The 18,095-nt window shown below is 50.5% G+C and overlaps 1 protein-coding gene across 1 annotated transcript in view; it reads right to left on the minus strand.

Moving 5' to 3' along the window:
- Positions 1–733: 733 nt before the first annotated feature.
- Positions 734–18,095, minus strand: part of LOC311597544 (uncharacterized protein) — a gene marked incomplete at both ends in the record, with an annotated part of 20,528 nt that continues 3,166 nt past the window's right edge. The window contains 3 exons of the mRNA XM_084781736.1: positions 734–770; positions 1,530–1,635; positions 3,598–4,002. Of these exons, the coding sequence (XP_084637862.1) occupies positions 734–770; positions 1,530–1,635; positions 3,598–4,002 (548 nt within the window). The remainder of the gene's footprint in view (positions 771–1,529; positions 1,636–3,597; positions 4,003–18,095) is intronic.

Here is an 18,095-nt window from a genome sequence, read left to right on the forward strand (position 1 = left end):
AGACATTGCAGGAAACAAGGAGACACACAGGACACACAGACTCACGGCCACACACATGTGGATATATGTACCCGTCAGCGTATTTCAGCCTGCATTCCCTGGGGACCTGACTAGAGAGGCCACTGTCATAGAGGGCGACATGATGTTTCTCTTGGATCTGGGTCTCCAGGGGCAGGAACAGCTGCAGGCAGCGTCACTGAACCTCTGTGGCTAAGCCTTGTACTGCCACCCCTCCAAATGTAATCATCAGGGTTTGGCAGACATGTGGTCCTACCAGCCATAACAGTGACGGGAAGCAAGATGCCAACCTCCAATCAGGGATTCACAATGGCCTTTGTCCTGGACAGGGGTGAAACCACAGAGGTCTGCAAGCTCAAATACCACGCAAGGGAGGGGAACCAGGAAAGGCAGAGGGTGTTCAGGCCACCTACAACCCTTCTAGGCTGCTGTGACCTCCCTGGGGGTCCTCTTTGGGAAGCTTTGCTTATAAGGCTCTTCTTGCCCTCTGGACATCTTTTCTACTCTTTTCCTCATCCCTTCTGTCTCGGGAGCATTCTGGGTGACTGCTCATTTTGTATGTCAGTTAATGGTTGTGAGAACACCTTTGGACTATTCCACCAAGTCATTACCGGAAGGACTTTCACCAGAGTCCCCTTCAACTGGAGAGCAGAGAGGGACCTCTCTGGACCCTTGCCACGGGGCCAGGATCTTTCCTGAGTCATTTCCCCTGGGCTCATGTGCCCTTGCCTCTCCCCCTGCGCTCACAGAAGCTGCAGTAACAACCAGGGAGCAGGTGGTCACACACCTACCAAGTGACAGACTCACTCTGTCCCTCTATGAGTGTGACGTCTTCATCAAAGCAAAGGGAACACAGTTCAAAAACTGTCGAGCTCTGTGTCTTAGGGACGCAATCTGAGCAAGCTCTGGAGACATGAAGCACAGCATCACACACACTCATATCCTGCCATACAGCAAAGGGATATGCCACCATGTGCCACCTACCCCTCACACCCCAGCCAATGAGATGAGGCCAAAACACTCATGGAGGGTCCTGGCCTGAGTCAAAAGGCCAACTGGGCCAGCATCCATGTATCGTGGTGAATACAACAGAAGTGGAAAGCTTCGGGAACTGGTCCTAAAGGGAGTTGTAAGCCACAAGACCTGATGTCTCTGGAGATTTAGAAAGTTCATTGTCATCACCCACCACACATCTATAACCAAAGGTTGACTCAGGACAGCATCCCGTCCAGGGCTTGGCTTCTGGCACTGGGCCCAAGTCGGACCAATAAAACCTTTGTTTGTTTTTTCAAACTTAGTTTACACTGTGTTAATGAAACACCAAATAATAGGTCTTCTGTTCCCACATAGGAACATGGCACAAAAACCAATGGATTGACCGTTGTCTGGAACCGTCATACGAAATCCCACACAACTGGAGCCAGATTCACGGACAGATTCAGTCAGGCAGCCATGCGACAGCACAGCTGGGGCCCCAGCAGAGCACTGAGTCCCACCTCCCTAGAACCCACATGGGGGTGACAGGGATTGGCCCAGCCCTATCTCCAGCCTCCACTTGGGTCTGAGCCCTGGACCGCTGGCCCTCTGGGCCTGTTAAGCTGAAGTCAAAGACCCCACCTACAAGAGAGAAGCAAAAGGTGGAGACTGCAGGGTTGGGGGGGTCTGGTGGGCCCCTGCTACTCCTGCCTCACCTGCTACAAACAGGACTTTGGGTCCTGTTCTTCCTTCACATTACTTCAGCAGCCTGAAATGGGGAAGGGGGTGTGGAGAAGTCTCCATCCATACCTGTCCCCGCCATCCTGTTTTCAAGGACTTCTGGTGGGGCTTATAGTCCGGCCTAAAGGGCTTTGAAGATGAGGTGCAGAAGACACTACAGCGTTGGCCTGTCCCATGCTCCTGGCTCAAGGTGCTGTTTGTGTACGATATCCTTTTGTTTGTTTGTTTGTTTTTAGTTTTTTCAAGAGAGGGTTCCTCTGTGTAGCCTTGGCTGTCCTGGACTCACTTTGTAGACCAGGCTGGCCTCGAACCCACAGCAATCCACCTGCCTCTGCATCCCCAAGTGCTGAGATTAAAGGTATGCGCCACCACGCCTGGTGATATACACTATTTTTAAGCATCAATCTATTGCCTAAAAGGTTAGACTAAGTCCTGGAGGCCTGACTTCCTTGGGAGCATCGGGGAGCCAGAAAGCCTGGGGGAGGGGGGGGTGTCAACATAGACCCCAGCCCTGTCACATCACCCAGCAGCAGATGCTCTGCTTAAATGGTGGGGATACTTGGACAGTGGGCTCCTTGCCTCAGGATCTCAAGAGGATCCCGTCGCTAGGGCTGTCCTGCTTTCTCCCACCCACACCCTCCGGCTGGCCTGTAGATACCACAATAGCTCTAAGTCGCTGTATTTGGTGACCTAACAGATCCCCAATTTGCTTCTTGGGTTCCACAGAGAGATCCGAAAGAAACGTGTCCCTTGGCAAGTAGGGAAGCAGCCACATAACGACCTTGCTGCCACTCCAAGATTAGGGAAAGTCAACCATTATCCAACAGGACAAGCATCCTGGCAACTCTGTCCCCTAAGGCTCAGAACAGAGGCAGGTGGGGGCATAGCTCAACATGCCCACGGGCTAGCAACCTAGGGCATGGGCAGCTGTGGTGAGTACGTGCTCGAGCACACATGAACGTGCACACACGCTGCAACAGTCAATGCTTCACAAGGGGAATCAAACCGCTCAGATTTTGTTACAAAAATTAACTTCCAGGAAAAGTGACAGTTCTAAGTTCTTAGTCACACGGTCACGGTATACCTTCACCCAGATCTCTAAAATTCTGCATGTGTGCAACGCAAACATGGGTAGCTGTGATGGTACCTCTCCCCAGCTGACCAGGGCAGGGCATCTGTGGTACTAGACAGGTTGCTTTCAGGCCAGTGCTAATCCAACTGAGGAGACCAGGAAGGCAGAGTCAGAAGGTAGCAGTCTCTCAGAGAATGCCTGTCCAGTGGTGTCTGTCCTCTAGGTGTGTGGGGCAAACACCAACTCATGGGCCAGTTCTGGTTTCATCTTCACTCTGTTACCCAAAGTAGGGCTCTAGAACAATCTGGAGAGTGTACGGTGAGAGCCTGCTTCTGTCTCTTGCTCCCCAGAAAAACCTGGTTTAGCAGATGCGTGGCATGGGTCACAGTCATTATAAAGGACCCTAAGTCAAGTGAGCAGCTACAGCTGCTCCTTTTCTCAGTGGTCCTAACTGTGGGGAATCCGGAGTTAGTGACCAGAAGGCAATCCCAGAAGCTGTCTTCCACCAACCACCAATATCCCCTGGCTCTTATAGCCTCTCTACAGAAAGTTATCCTAGGTCCACAGGACATCAGGCAGGGCCAGGGATTAGCAGGACTAAACTGTGGGACAAAGGACACCAGCTGATTCCAGAGCCAGCGCTGTAACACTTGATGACCTGCAGCCATTCCCAAGGCCAGCAGGCAATGGCCACCTCCTGACACCTGGGCAGCAGGCAAGGAGTCTGCCTCTCGCTGCTCCCACACAGGGGCAGCAGTGACACACCAGGAGGACGTCTTAACTGCACCTACCATAGCGGCTGGGCTCGCGGCAGTAGCGCAGAATGGGCAGCGCATCTACTTCTAGTGTTTTCAGCACAGCCTCCGGGCTGGGGTCGGGGTCGGGGTCCGGGTCCGGGTCGGGATCCGAACACAGGAGCTGGCTGCCGCCGCCTTCTGCCCGGGGTCCCGCGTCCCCGGTCCCGCTCTGTGCTGGGGTCACCACGAAGCGCTGAGACATGTTGGCGTCGGAACGCCGGGCGCCGCGATGACTGCTGGATGCGAAGCTTGCCGGTGCGGACCGTGGGTCTCGGGGAGCGGGGCGGGGCAGGGGCGGGGCACGAGGTGGAGGCGGGGCAGGAGGAAGCCGAGGCAGGGGTGGGGAGGGGCGGGACAGGCGCAGTCGGGGCGAGGATGCCTGGATAGAAGTGAGTGGATCTGGGAGAGTAAAAGATATGGCTGGGATGGGCATAGGGAGTGTGTGAAAGTTGGAGTTGGGTCAGGGGTGGGAAGGGAGCAGGAGCCTGGGTAGGAGGAGGGAGCGCTTTAGAAGAGGGTAGGGAAGGGCCGTGGAGTGGGCCTGAGAGGCAGGGACAAATTGGGACCTATGGGAAGGACCTGTCCTGGACCTAGACAGGCAAGATGCTGGGGCAGGAAGGTGACAGGCATTTGGCCTGGGAAGGGCATCTGATGGCCTACCTGATGATGGCGGAACGTATCCTACTGGTCACTGCCAGGCCTAGAGATTCGGTCTTTAGATTCCAGGATGGTCAAGTCACTTCAGCGTAGCTTCAGGGCTATGACAAGTGAGTAGGGTAGTCCTACCGCCACACCCCCAACCCACCCACCCTCATCCCTCGCTACCAACCACCTACAAGGTCAGAGGGATCTGGCACAGGGCCAGGCTGGGATGGGACAGGCTATGGAATGGACAGTTAGTTGTTGGAGGCAAGCACAGCTCATTCAGGACCTTGGAGGGACAGGGAATGGAATGTCGTCTGATGAACGTCCACTGAGGGCCTGGGTAAGGGAATTCTAGGAGTAGGGGGGTGTGGAGGCCTTTCTGGCCACTGGGCTTAGAGCAGCTGTTCTCAACCTGTGGGTCATGACCCCTCTGGCAAACATTTACCTCCAAAATTATGTACATTTAGGATTGATAACAGTAGCGGAATTATAGTTATGAAGTAGCAACGAAATTAATGTTATGGGGAAGTGGGGACACCAAATACTGCTTATGGTTCTTTTTTTTTAAATTTCTTTATTTTATGAACATCAGTGGCTTTTGTTTGTTTGTTTGTTTGTTTTTGTTTTTGGGTTTTTCAAGGCAGGGTCTCTCTGTGTAGTCCTGGCTGTCCTGGACTCACTTTGTAGACCAGGCTGGCCTCGAACTCACAGTGATCCACCTGCCTCTGCCTCCCAAGTGCTGGGATTAAAGGCATGAGCCGCTGCGCCCATCGTTGTTTTGACTGCACATGTATCTGTGGGAGGGTGTCAGACCCCCTGGAACAGGAGTTAGAGACAGTTGTGAGCTGCCATGTGGGTGCTGGGAATTGAACCCGGGTCCTCTGGAAGAGCAGTCAGTGCTCTTAACCGCTGAGCCATTGCTCCAGCCCCTGCTCATAGCTCTTCACTTACCTAGTTCTTCACCGTATATAACATGGCTTGTGTATTTCTTCACTCAAATACTTATTATCAGAGCCACGGGTGCCAGGCTCTGAAAGTGACAAGAGGCAGAAATGCCTGCTTCTCTGAAGCATGCCTCGCAGAGTGGAGTAGAGAGAAAGTATTTGATGAAGAGGCAAAGAATAAAGGGAAGAAGTTTAAGGGAGCAGGGCTTCTGCTCTTGCAGTCACCATGGATACTGTTGCTCCAGCTACCACATCTGTCCCTCAGCAGTAGAGGGGAAGTTATGTGGCCCGGCCTATGGTATAACCTGGCTGTGGCATATAGTACCACTAGCTATGCGTGAAGCCTCTCCAGCATATACACAGCTCGGGGAAAGATAGCATTTCGATTGTGAAAACTATGATCTCTTTTCTTTTCTTTCTTTTTAATGTTTTGATTGTATTTATTTATTTTATGTATGAGTGCTCCATCTGCATATACACCTGTATGCCAGAAGAGGGCATCAGATCCCAGTGCAGATGACTGTGAGCCACCTTGTGGTTGCAGGGGTTTGAACTCAGGATCTCTTGAAGAGCAGACAGTGCTCTTATCAGCTGAGCCACCTCTCCAGCCCAAGGGTCTCTTTCTTAGGAAGTTAGTTTCACCACCCACTTCCAATTGTCTGTCAGCCGGAGAGGGGAGGGGGCAACCAACCAGGATAGGAGCTGTCTCTCCTGCAGATGCACCCTCTCAGGGTCCTGTCCCTGCAGGAGGAGGCTCTCCAAGGAGTCTGGCCTCTCCTCCAATCAATCTCCAACATCTCTAAGGCTATTATTGGCTATCATTTGGAGGATAAAATACTCCCCCAAGATGAGCTTCTGCATCATATTTTAAGTTTCCCTGTGTTAGTTACTTTGCTTATTGCTTAATATCTGACAAAAGCAACTTAAGAAAGGAAATGCTAGAAACCCTGTCTTGAAAAACAAAACAAAACAAAAACAAACAAACAAACAAAAGGAAATGCCTATTTTGGTTCATGGCTTAAGAAGGGATACAATCCATTTTAGTGGGAGGCTGTGATGATGGTGGCACGAGGCAGCTAGCCATGTTGAGCATTCCCCAGAGATGAATGCCGCTGCTTGGCTAACTTCCACATTTTTTTATTTTTTGGTTTTTGGGGGTTTTTTAAAAGATATTTTATTTATTTATTTATTTATTTATTTATTTATTTATTTTTCAGACAGGGTTTCTCTGTGTAGCTTTGGCTATCCTGGAACTCAATCTATAGACCAGGCTGTCTTTGAGCTCACAGAGATCCTTTTGCCTCTGCCTACCAAGTGCAAGAATTAAAGGCGTGTGCTCACCACTCCCAGCTTGGAATTCTAAATTATATTATTCAAATGATTTTTTTTCTGCTTCGGTTCTGGCATTTTGCAAGGATTGTTTTTTGTTTTTGTTTTGTTGTTGAGGGTTTTTGTTTCTTTGTTTGTTTGTTTGTTTGGTATTTTTGTTTGTTCGTTTTTCAAGACAGGATTTCTCTGTGTAACAGCTCTGGCTATCCTGGAACTCACTCTGTAGACCAGGCTGGCCTCCAACTCTTGGAGATCTGCCTGCTTCTGCCTCCCGAGTGCTGAGACTAAAGGTAATTTTTTTTTTATGTTATAAATAATAGTTTTTTAAAACTTCCATTCCCTTTTAAACATCTACTGTTTTCTTTTCATCTGTGGCTCTTATTTTGAAGAGTTTTGTTTTGTTTTGTTTTTAGAAATTTCAGGGCAGCCCTCACCATCTTTGTTCATGGAACATCTCATAGACTTAGGTGAGACTCAGTGTTGTGATCTGCCCACCTCAGGCACTGGCTGGGCCAGAGAGGCTTGTGCCTCAGACACACCTTCTCACTCTGAGACAGCTTGGGATGGTAGAGAAGGAGGCCTCACAACCTGAGAGCACCCCAGAAAGCCCCTCAAAGACAGCTTACACTTTTACCTTTAAATTTTAAGAATGCTCAGATCGACCAGGTGTGGTGGCGCATGTCTATAATTCCAGCACTCGGGAGGCAGAGACAGGTGGATCGCTGTGAGTTCGAGGCCAGCCTGGTCTACAAAATGAGTCCAGGACAGCCAAGGCTACACAGAGAAGCCTTGTCTCAAAAAAACCAAAACCAAACAAACAAACAAAAAAGAATGCTCAGATCTAGCCTTTCTGGACACAGCGTCCAGTCACATTGTCCCTCTGCTTGCAAGTGTCCCAAGAATCTGCAAGGCTCTATAGCCACCCAGAGATGTTAGCCAGACTATTCACAGCCAGCGTTAAGGAGTTTTGGGTGGGGAGTGTCTTGCAGCCAGAGGCCAGGGTCCTGGAAATGCCTCCCTGGGGCTTGGGCACATCTAGGCTGGGGCCAGACAAGACTGCCCCATGGAAAGCCCAGCTCGTCCTGGTCACCGCTGTGTATCTGCTCAAGAGAAAAGCCATCAAAAGTCTAGTGAGCCGGGCGGTGGTGGCGCACGCCTTTAATCCCAGCACTCGGGAGGCAGAGGCAGGCGGATTGCTGTGAGTTCGAGGCCAGCCTGGTCTACAAAGTGAGTCCAGGACAGCCAAGGCTACACAGAGAAACCCTGTCTCGAAAAACCAAAAAAAAAAAAAAAAAAAAAAGTCTAGAGACTTTTTAACAATGACAAACAGGGAAATGGAATCTGCTTTACATGAAACCCAAATATTGAGCAGTAAATGGGGTGAGGATGGAAAACTAGGTGACATTGAGCCAGGAGGAGGCTCAGACAGCAGGAGACAGGTAGAGGACATGGTGTCATGCGGGAGGCAGGGTCCAGGATGGAGCGCCATCTCCGGGAAACAACAGGGCTCCTCCAGCGTCGTCTCCAATAATTCATCAGTGAGCTTCTACAGTTACTGCTGCTTTTAGTTTGTTCCTCCTTCTTTTCATCTGAATTGAAAGCGTGGTCTCATGTTATAGCCCAGGCTGGTCTGGAACACAATCCTCAGGGTAGCCTTGAACCCGTGGCCATCCTCAAGTGCTTGGGGGACAAGCATGCGCCACCTCATCCAGGTCTCACCAAGTTGCCTCTGTTATGTCTCAGTAAAGAAGAAAACACTGATGATAATACATTGTTCTTCCAACACAGACATGGCCTCAGAGCCACACTTCCCTGGGCTATAATTGTAATCCCAGTCTTGATGGCTAGCAAACTATTTATAGCCTCTGCATTTTTTTTTTTTTTTGGACTGTTACTTGAGGTCTGAATTAACCCTGTGAGTGTCATGCTTTCCTCAGAGTCCCATAGGCCATACTTTTGATCCCACACCCTCCAGACTCTGTCCAAACGATTTGTCTTTTCTGCAGGGGTACCTCCTACTGAAAGGAACATTTTGAGCCTCGATCTGGAAGACACTTCCCTGGCCATGGAATGGAACCACTTTAGTTGGGTCGGGACTTTATAGTCCTCTCCAAACTACAGGTGCCAATACATGGATCCTTGGCTGGACCTTGAATGTCACTATGACAGGCACAGGAAGCAGAAGGCCGTGACACAGATGAGAGAGAGCATGTAGCAGAGATGGAACTTCTGTCATGGGACTGTATGAGTAGGAGGCCTCTCCATTGCCCATTCAGCCACAGGCGCTGGCTACAGAAACCCAGTCTGTCAATGTCTGCATCCTTAAGGGTCCCCTGGAGCATGCGACCTGCCATATTGGGTAGTGGCCCTTCTACTGTCTAGGCCACCATTGAACCTGAGCCAAAGCCTCCAGAAGGGACACTAAGGTATGTCTGATCATTGCTCAGGCCACTATGAGAGCTAACAGAGACTTCAGGAACATTTGGAAAAGCATCAAGGGTCTCTGAGTCCATGAGGGAAGATGGCACTCTAAGTAGAAGTGGTGGGAGGGAGGCAGATAGTGCCCAAAGGAAGGTGAGGTCCACAAGTCCTCATTTTGGAGAGAGCTATGAAGAAGCACGAATAAGGCTGCTCCAGACCCCATGCCAGGCGGGCAGCTACGGCCTGAACTTAATTTCAACTTATTTCAGAGAGACCTTGGCAGAGCGGCGGCTCCAGGGCTGGCCTGGGAAACTACTTCTAAGGTCACCAGATTCAGAATCCGGCTCTTCTGACCTCACTCCAGCAGGCCCCTGGAGGTGGGGAGTGTCCCAGGGTGTGCCTCCTCCTGCCTGGGGCGTGGGTTTCCAGAGAAGCGTGAGTGATCAAAGGGCAGGAAGGTCAGACACGGAGAAACGGGAAAGGAAGTCACAGAGAGATGTCAGAGAAACGGAGATGTAGAGAGAGAAGTGTGGCTGGGAGACAGGGCTGTTACCAGCCACCTCTCCATAGGATGACAGGCCCCAGCTACCCCACAGGACAGGGCCTTTAGGACTTTGGGGTTTCAGGGCCCTCATGGGATGGGCTGAGACAGTAAGAGCAGTAGCCGCTGCATAGGCCAGAGACGTGGCCCACGGATTGGATTGAAATGCTAGTTCCCTCAGACCCCATGCGGCTCTTGGCAGTCAGTCTCATTGGTGCCCATTTAGGAGGCGTCCGTGTGTTTGGCTGCAACTATCGTAGATGACAAAGACTAGAAGTTCCATCCAGAGGTGGGCAGTGGAGTTTGGAGGCTTCAGTGGTTCTTGTCCGTCTCTGGGTCCCCCCCATTCACTGCCCTGAATGGAGATTTGTGTCATGTCTGCACACAAGCAGGTGCTGAAGAGGAAACCCAAGCCTGAGCAAGGAAACCCTAGATGCTATTTCACAGATGGTTTGAAGCTTGTCCCATCATCGTGGACACCCCAGGACAGTAGGACCATGCCTGGTCAGAGACCCTCATCACTACCCACCTGGCCAGGGAGCAACCTAGGAGATGTTGTCAACTGTTCTCTGACCCTGTAAGCATTTCTTTCCAGCCAGGCTCAACAACCCCTGGGAGGTGCTCAGTCCTCTCCAGGTAGAAGCAGGTAGAAGGGTGTCACAAGCTCTTCCACCACATACCAGGGCCTAGAACGAGGTATGGATGGGGCATTGCTCTTCTCCACAGAGGATCAGCCAAGAGCTGTGAGCCAGAGGCTGGTGTGAGCCAGAGGTTGGTGTGAGCCAGAGGCTGGTGTGAGCCAGAGGCTGGTGTGAGCTAGAGGCTGGTGTGAGCCAGAGGCTGGTGTGAGCTAGAGGCTGGTGTGAGCCAGAGGCTGGTGTGAGCCAGGGCTCCAGCGGAGCTGATCTGGTTGGCTGGGGCTCTGGCCTTTGCAGGGTTCCTCACACTAGAACTTCACACAGATACAGGACAGTGAGGTCCTGCCCACTCTCTTGTGCCCCCCCCCCCTTACCCCCTCCGCCCTAGGCATTAAGGTGGACCAAATCCCAGCCTGCTGAAGGCTTGGGAGTGAATAGTCACAGATCCCTCTCAGTCTTGGAACCTGCCACCAATTCTAACAATTCCTGGATGTTCTCACCCAGCAGGAGGTCAGACTTTCCCTAAGGCTCCGTTCCCACAGTAACCAGATCCAGCCAGTTCTGGGTTTTCGGAGGGCGCCCTGCTGCCAACCCTGAATTCCCAGAAAAACAAGTGGCCCCTCCTGAGTGGAGGAGAAAGGAAAGGAAGATGTGTTGTGGACCAGTTTGAGGCTTTCTGGGCAGAGAGGGAAATTCCACTTAAAATGGGTCTGTTGGGGCTGGAGAGATGGCTCAGTGGTTAAGAGCACTGTCTGCTCTTCCAAGGGACCCGGGTTCAATTCCCAGCACCCACATGGTAGCTAAAGGGTCTGTAGCTCCAGTTCCAGGTGTTCTGGCGCCCTCACACCAATGCACATAAAATTTTTAAAAAGTCATTTTTTAAAAATTAAAAAAAAAAAAAAGGTTCTGTTCACTCTTGCTTCCTTTGCACTCCAAAAGGGCTTCCTTTTATTTTGGCCTCCTCTTCTGGTGACAGTTTTGTCTCTCAGAGACCTTTAGCCCCATGGCTTATGGGAGGTGTCTGTACCTTGACACCCCTCCTGCAAGTCTTGGACCTCATCTCCTTGTCCCAAGACTCTCACTATTGTGCTGGTAGCCGTGTTGAGGGTGCTGAGAGAAGCAGAGAAGCCTCTCTCCCTGTTCACCTCATCATCTCTACCCCCAGGTCCACACGTGTGGGAGAGATTACAGGGCAACTACAAGCCAGATGGCTGCGCCGATCCTGGTATGTTCATGTGGCTCAGCACTGCAAGAAGGTGGTATCCAGTTCAAAGGGAAGCAGAATTTATGCTGGAGCCAGATATGAATGGCTGTGGCCCCAGATCACAGATTCAGGATGCCCCAAAATGCCATGCACCATGAGGAGGTTTCATTAAGTTTTTCGGTTACAAATGAGGTTATAAAGACATCGGCAGGAACATCGGATAGATTGCTTATAGCCAAGTGGGGGACTCTCCACCGGAAGTCTCAGGTGCGCTCTCTGGTGACATTCTTAGCTTTTGGGTTGGTGAAAGCTAGTCTGCTAAATTAACACATTGTAAGAATATATTTAATAGTCATAGGATATTATGTCCGACAGAGAGGTGGCCAGTGAATAGTTAATTATTAAAGGGACTAAAGATTTTACTTTAGACCTACAACACTCCAAATCTCCAGAATCACAGGCGTGTTAGTCAGCCAATTGGCGGTTTGAATATTTATCAAAGGTGTGGCTTTTTTCTGGGAACTTGAGTTCACAGGAGCAGTGGAGGAAAGGTGGGGGTAGTCAGACATGTGGGACCTGCCTTGTTCTGTCCACTAAATTCTGTAACTCTAAACTGTTCTTAAAAATGAGCTTGAGGGATGGAAAGATGGCATAGTGGTTAAGAGCACTGGGTGCTCTTCCAGAGGTCCCAGGTTCAATCCTTACCACCGACATGGCAGCTCACACCTGTCTGTAACTCCAGTTCCAGGGGATCTGGCACCTTCACAGAAATACATGCAGGCAAAACTCCAAGGCACATGAAATAAAAGTAAATAAATCTTTTTAAAAATTGAGGCCTAAATTTACAGAGTCAAACCAACAGAATATATTAATTCTTGAGACTCTGGAAAGAGTGCCCTCCTAGCTTGGTTGCATCTGACATGTGGCCACCGGGGATGCAATGACTGTTACTGAGGAGATGAGGACACAGCCAAATTTACATCCTGGCCCATCCCAGGGAAGACCCAGTCACCAGGCCTGCCATGGGCCACAGACTTGGTCCTCTAAGTTACAACTCAAAGCCCCTGGCATGCCTACTACATATGTCCTCACTGGGAGGACTGGTCTTGCCTCAGTGTAGACCCACAGCATACATGAGAGATCGCCTTTTGCTAGGGACATCAGTTCTGTACAGATAGGGTAGCCCAGCCTGTGTGTGGTAAGGGAGGGCAGCGCCTGTCCTGTTCCTCAGGCCATTGGTACAGGTCACACCTGATGGCACTGGTGGTAGATCCACTGGGCCAAGGGCAGTGTAAAGTTGTGGCTATTCCTGGCTTGGAGGGACTGGTCTCCCTCTGATTCTGCCAGGCACCCACTTTCCTCAGCCTGCTTTCACTCCCAGACTCCCCAGGTACAGGCTCTGCTTTGTGTTGTGAGCAAGTACCTTGTGTTGTGGTGTAAGCACATTGCTGGGGGTGGCGCCCACTCATGGCTGCAGGGAATCTGGTCTTGCCTGGTAGCCTTGACAGGGTCTGTCCTTTTAGGTGACATCCTCCATCTGAGAAGACAACAGGTGTCCTTTGTGACTCCAGCTGCCAACACACTCCCACATTTCCCTGGCTGGTTTTTTGTCCTTCCGGCTGGCCAGGCTCTCCAAAGCTTTCCCGACTCGCTCTGTGCCTTGTTGGCAAGACTCTCCATGAGGCAAAACAAAACATCTACTCAGGCCCTGCTCTAGCGCCATGTGGCCAACGCTGTTGTCAGTGGCTCTGTGACACTTCTTAGGAACCAGGGGACCTAGAGTCAAGTGTACTGTAGTCCTGGTGATGTTCTCAGGAAACAGCACCCAGCCCAATCTGCCATCTGAACGCCTCCTGACTCCTAGGTCCCACTCTTCCCTCAGCTTGTGTGGATGTACCCGAAAGACAAGCCAGGCAGGAAATCTGTAGCTGATTGAGAAGAAGGCAAGACTCACCCTGGCTTCTCCTGCCCACAGCTACGAGGGTCACTTTTTGTCTTTATTGTCTAGCCTAGCTTTCTGATGATAGCTACCAGGAGACCACAGGAGGGTTACTCTGAGGAGGCAGACAAGTGTGACACTGGACTTGGTGGTGCGCATGCACAGTGCCGGTCTACAGAAGGTGCAGGTTTGGGCTCAGTTGCCGGACGATGGCCAGAGACTGACTTACCAATAAGCTGGTACAAAGAAGGAGGCCCAGGAGAGCCGGTGTTTTCCCTCCCTGCTGCATGTGGAAGATGCTTTCCATCTACAGGGTCCACAGTGGGTAAGCAAAGGAACAGAGGCAGGCTCTAGTCAAACAAAGACCTCGGCAAGTATTCCTGGAGTCCACAGGTAGTTTTTCTTTTAGTATCCTTTCCTGTATGCATATACATATGTACATGTGTATTCATTCATTCATTCATAAGACCCTATGTTGGAACTGGCTGAAGTTATGACCTTGGAGATGTGCTGGGGGCCCTAAATGAAGCCCTGCCTGGTCCAGGGTCAGTCAGAACATCCCAAATGTTTGTGTTGTTGTTGTTTTGTTTTTGGTTTTTCTCTTTCTTTCTTTTCTTTTCTTTTTATTTTTTAAGATTTTTAAAATTTATTATTTACACAGTGTTCTACCTGCATGTGTGCCTGAAGGCCAGAAAAGGGCACCAGATCTCATTAATGGTTGTAAGCCACCATGTAGTTGCTGGGAATTGAACTCAGGACCTTTGGAAGAACAGACTGTGCTCTTAACTTCTAAGCCATCTCTCCAGCCACCTCGCCTTTTTTTTTTTTTTTTTTTTTTTTTTTTTTTTTTTGCTTTTTTGAGACAGAGTTTCTCTATGTAGCCTTAGATGTTCTGGACTTGCTGTGTAGACCAGGTTGGCTTCGAACTCAGAAAGATCCACCTGCCACTGCCTCCCTAGTGCTGGGATTAAAAAGCATGTGCCAGCTGGGCGTGGTGGTGCACGCCTTTAATCCCAGCACTCGGGAGGCAGAGGCAGGCGGATCGTTGTGAGTTCGAGGCCAGCCTGGTCTACAAAGTGAGTCCAGGACAGCCAAGGCTACACAGAGAAACCCTGTCTCGAAAAAAACAAAACAAACAAACAAACAAACAAACAAACAAAGGCATGTGCCACCACACCAGGCTGGTTTTTGGTTTTTCAAGACAGGGTTTCTCTGTGAATCCTTAGCTATCCTGGACTCACTTTGCAGACCAGGCTGGCCTCAAACTCACAGAGATCAGCCTGCCTCTGCCTCCCACAGTGCTGGGATTACAGGTGTGCGCCACCACACCTGGCATATCTCCGAGGCTATAAACCCTCTTCTTTCTGCGAGGTGTGCTGGGACATCTCAGCAGCCCCTCTCTGCTCTTGGCCAGCCCTTCTGTGATATGAGTGACATCATCTCAGCGACTGTGAAAAGCAACCAGGTGAGGGTTGGGTGAATCACTTCTAGGGAAGCTCCTTGTGGGACCAGGGCTGCTCAGGATGGGGTCTACCTATGGGAGACACTGTGCAGGCAATGGAGGTGGCCGGGTCCTTGCCTGGACTCACTGAGCAATGGTGACCAGGACTTGGCAGTCAGTAGGGATGTCACAGGTGTTTGAGAACTCAGCATCAGTCTTGGAGAACCCTAAGGTCAAGATGCCCAGAAGCTCTCAAGAGAGATCCATCCTGCATCCTTGGCTGCACAACTCTCAGGTCAACTGGTCAGCCCTTGGCCGTGGCCTCGCTAAAGGAGGCCTGCCCCACTGAATATGTAAACAAACCTGGGCCACTTGACTGGCTCTTGGCAGAACAACCAGATGGGTCTCTTGTGTTTCTTGGGTCCTTCCTTCCTTGATAAGGTCTAGTTGGTCAGATGTCTCAACTTGGTGGAGCAAGGACCCTGAGGTTTCTTTGGCTCTGTGCCTCCTCGAGGTCTCCTCCAAGGCTTGAGAACATACAGTGGATCAGAGCCCACAGTGGATTGGGTCCTTCCATATCAACTAGCAACTAACTAGCCAACCCCATGAAAGCAATTCCTCAATTGAGGGTCACTCTTCCCAGGTGTGCCAAGTTGTCGCTGACGCTAACTATGGTACGCCAATTCAAGGACTCTGTCCTGGAGTTACATGAAGACAAGATGCATCTTCCTGATAGTCTACTAGTTCCCTAAATATCCAGGCCCCAGCCACAGCTTTCTGTGCGCAGGTGCGGTACTGCTGCAGTGGTGAGGAGGGAGGAGCAGGAGAGACCTGGGAGTCCCAAGCATACTGTGATTTGAGTTGGCTGGGTGGCACTGCTCAGCAGGGGTACAGGGTTTCCATGGTCCCGGGAGCTGGACTAGTCAAGGGATCAGGATCACAGCTCTGCTCACCCCTCTCTGAGGGTGTTCCTTCATGTAAATTAGACTGTCCCTCTGAAAGAGTTAGTTTTAATTCTTTGTCTCAAGTGACATGATGTATAAGGCTGCCCAGTCTGATGAGTGCGGGACAGTGCCCATGCTAAGGCAGCACCATCCTCCAGGGACCTAGCAACATTTTTGGCCAAACCTGCTCCCAATCCTGTCCTTCCCAGAATGGTCAGCCAACTCTCCCACCCCTGCAAGCAGTATAAACCTCACCTTAAGGCAAACACTGTGTGAATTTGCTCTGTGCTGGTGCCCTCTGCTGGTCCGGTCGTGTGGTGCTGCTAGTTGTTTCCCTGAGATAGCCTGTTCAGTACAAAGTCACAGGACTCCTCCACACCTTCCTCATCCCCTGCTTAGCTCTTTGAACCTCCCTAAGCCAGCTTCCCTCCTCACTAAACATGCCAGCACGAGGGTCAGAGCTGGGGTAGAGTTCTCTGAGGTCAGGGACATGAGCTGCTCGTCAGCAAGTGAGCCTTGAGGAGGAGGACTCCCTCCTCTCTCTCTCTCTCTCTCTCTCTCTCTCTCTCTCTCTCTCTCTCTCTCTGCTTTTTGAGACAAGGTTTCTCTGTGTAACCTTTGGCTGTCCTGGTCTCCCTTTATAGACCAGGCTGGCCTCGAACTCACAGAGATCCACTTGCCTCTGCCTCCCAAGAGCTGGGATTACAGGCATGTGCCACCACACCTGGCCCAGGAAGTGCTCTCTTGAGTAACATGGCCAGAGGTGAGGTTGCCTGCCAAGTTCCTACTTTCCTACGCTACTCGCTTGTGGTTGGCCTGGGTTGTCGGCTATGATCTGAGCCTGCTCCTGGGTGACACAAGGTTAGAGGTCTTGGTAAACAGGCTCCCCAGGCCTCCACACGCACCCCACCCACATCCCCCAATTCTTCCCTCTGTACTGCAAAAGGGCCACCTGCCCTCCCATTTCTGCCAGGCTTTGCCCAAGTTGCAGCGGCTTGGGGATGCCAGCAGCCGGGGGAGCAGGCCAAAGACACAGCCCACACTGCTGCCTGCAGCAGCCGCAAATGTTCCTCTTCCTTTAGGGACCTCCAGGTACCTATTCCTTTTTGCTGTTGTTTTGCTTTTTTTTTTTTTTTTTTTTTTAAACGGGAGTCTCTCAACATTCCTGGAGCTCACTGTGTAGACCAGGCTGGCCTTGAGTGCACAGAGATCTGCCTCCATCTGCCTGCCTCTGCTTCTTTTTTTGAGTGCTGGGATTAAAGGCACCATGAAGCGGGAGAGCCTCCTTCTGATCTCCAGCGTTGAAGGGGGCTGAGGGAGACACAGAAAAACCTGACGGATAATAGAAAACATGACTACACTTTGAAATCATTGAGAAATTTGTGAAAATAAATCATGCCTAGAATTCATTCACAAGCTGGGCAGTGGTGGCGCACGCCTTTAATCCCAGCTCTTGGGAGGCAGAGGCAGATAGATCTCTGTGAGTTCAAGGCCAGCCTGGTCTACAAATCGAGTCCAGGACAGTCAAGGCTACACAGAGAAACCCTGTCTCAAAAAACAAAAACAAAACAAAAAAAATAACAACAACAACAACAAAGAGTTTTGCCATGCCAACTGACATAATGAAGATAACCCCTTGCAGACATTCTCAGAGGCCCTCACAGGGTGCCTGGAGGTTTGTCTGCTGGGTGATTCTCTCAGATCTGAAGGACTAGCCATCACAGCTACCCATGAATAGCACCTGGGGAGTTTAGAAACTGCCAGTGCTTGGATTCCCTTCTAGAGAAATCAAGCTAGGATTTGTGAATAGATTCTTTTTTGGGGGGGGGGGGTTCGAAACAAGGCTCCTCTGTGTAGCCTTGACTGTCCAAGACTCACTTTGTAGACCAGGCTGGCCTCAAACTCATAGCAATCTGCCTGCCTCTACCTCTCAAGTGCTGGGATTAAAGGCATGTGTCACCACGCCTGACTCGGCGTGACAAGACTCTTGGTGGGCAGAACCATTCCCTAAGCAGGAAATCCTGGGATGAATAAAATGGAGAAAGCACGTTGAGTGACCCTCTGCTTTCTGACTGTGAACAGGATGTGACCAGATGCTGTTCTGACTTCCCCACCAAGACTGACCTGTATCCCTGAGCCAGAATAAACAGTTTTCAAAAAAGACTTTAGTTACTTTCTCAGTATGATGTCACAAGAAGAGGAAGTAAGACATGCGTAAATGCAAATCCATTCTGCTGTTTGCTCTTTTACAACTACTTGAAATTTTCCTTTTAAGTTTTTTTTCAGTCTAGAAGCTGACCAAAAAAAAAAAAAAAAAAAAAAAGAGCCAGGCATTCTATTCTATCAACCCAGTAGTAGGCTAGGCAAGCTTCCAGGACAGTAGGTGCCTTGTGATAAGCAGAAAGAGTGGCAGGCATTGCTAAAGTGTCCGTCCCCCTTTGACTAG

The sequence above is a fragment of the Acomys minous genome (genome assembly GCF_964271855.1).
Source record: "Acomys minous genome assembly, chromosome: 5".
Classification (NCBI taxonomy): Eukaryota; Metazoa; Chordata; class Mammalia; order Rodentia; family Muridae; genus Acomys; species Acomys minous.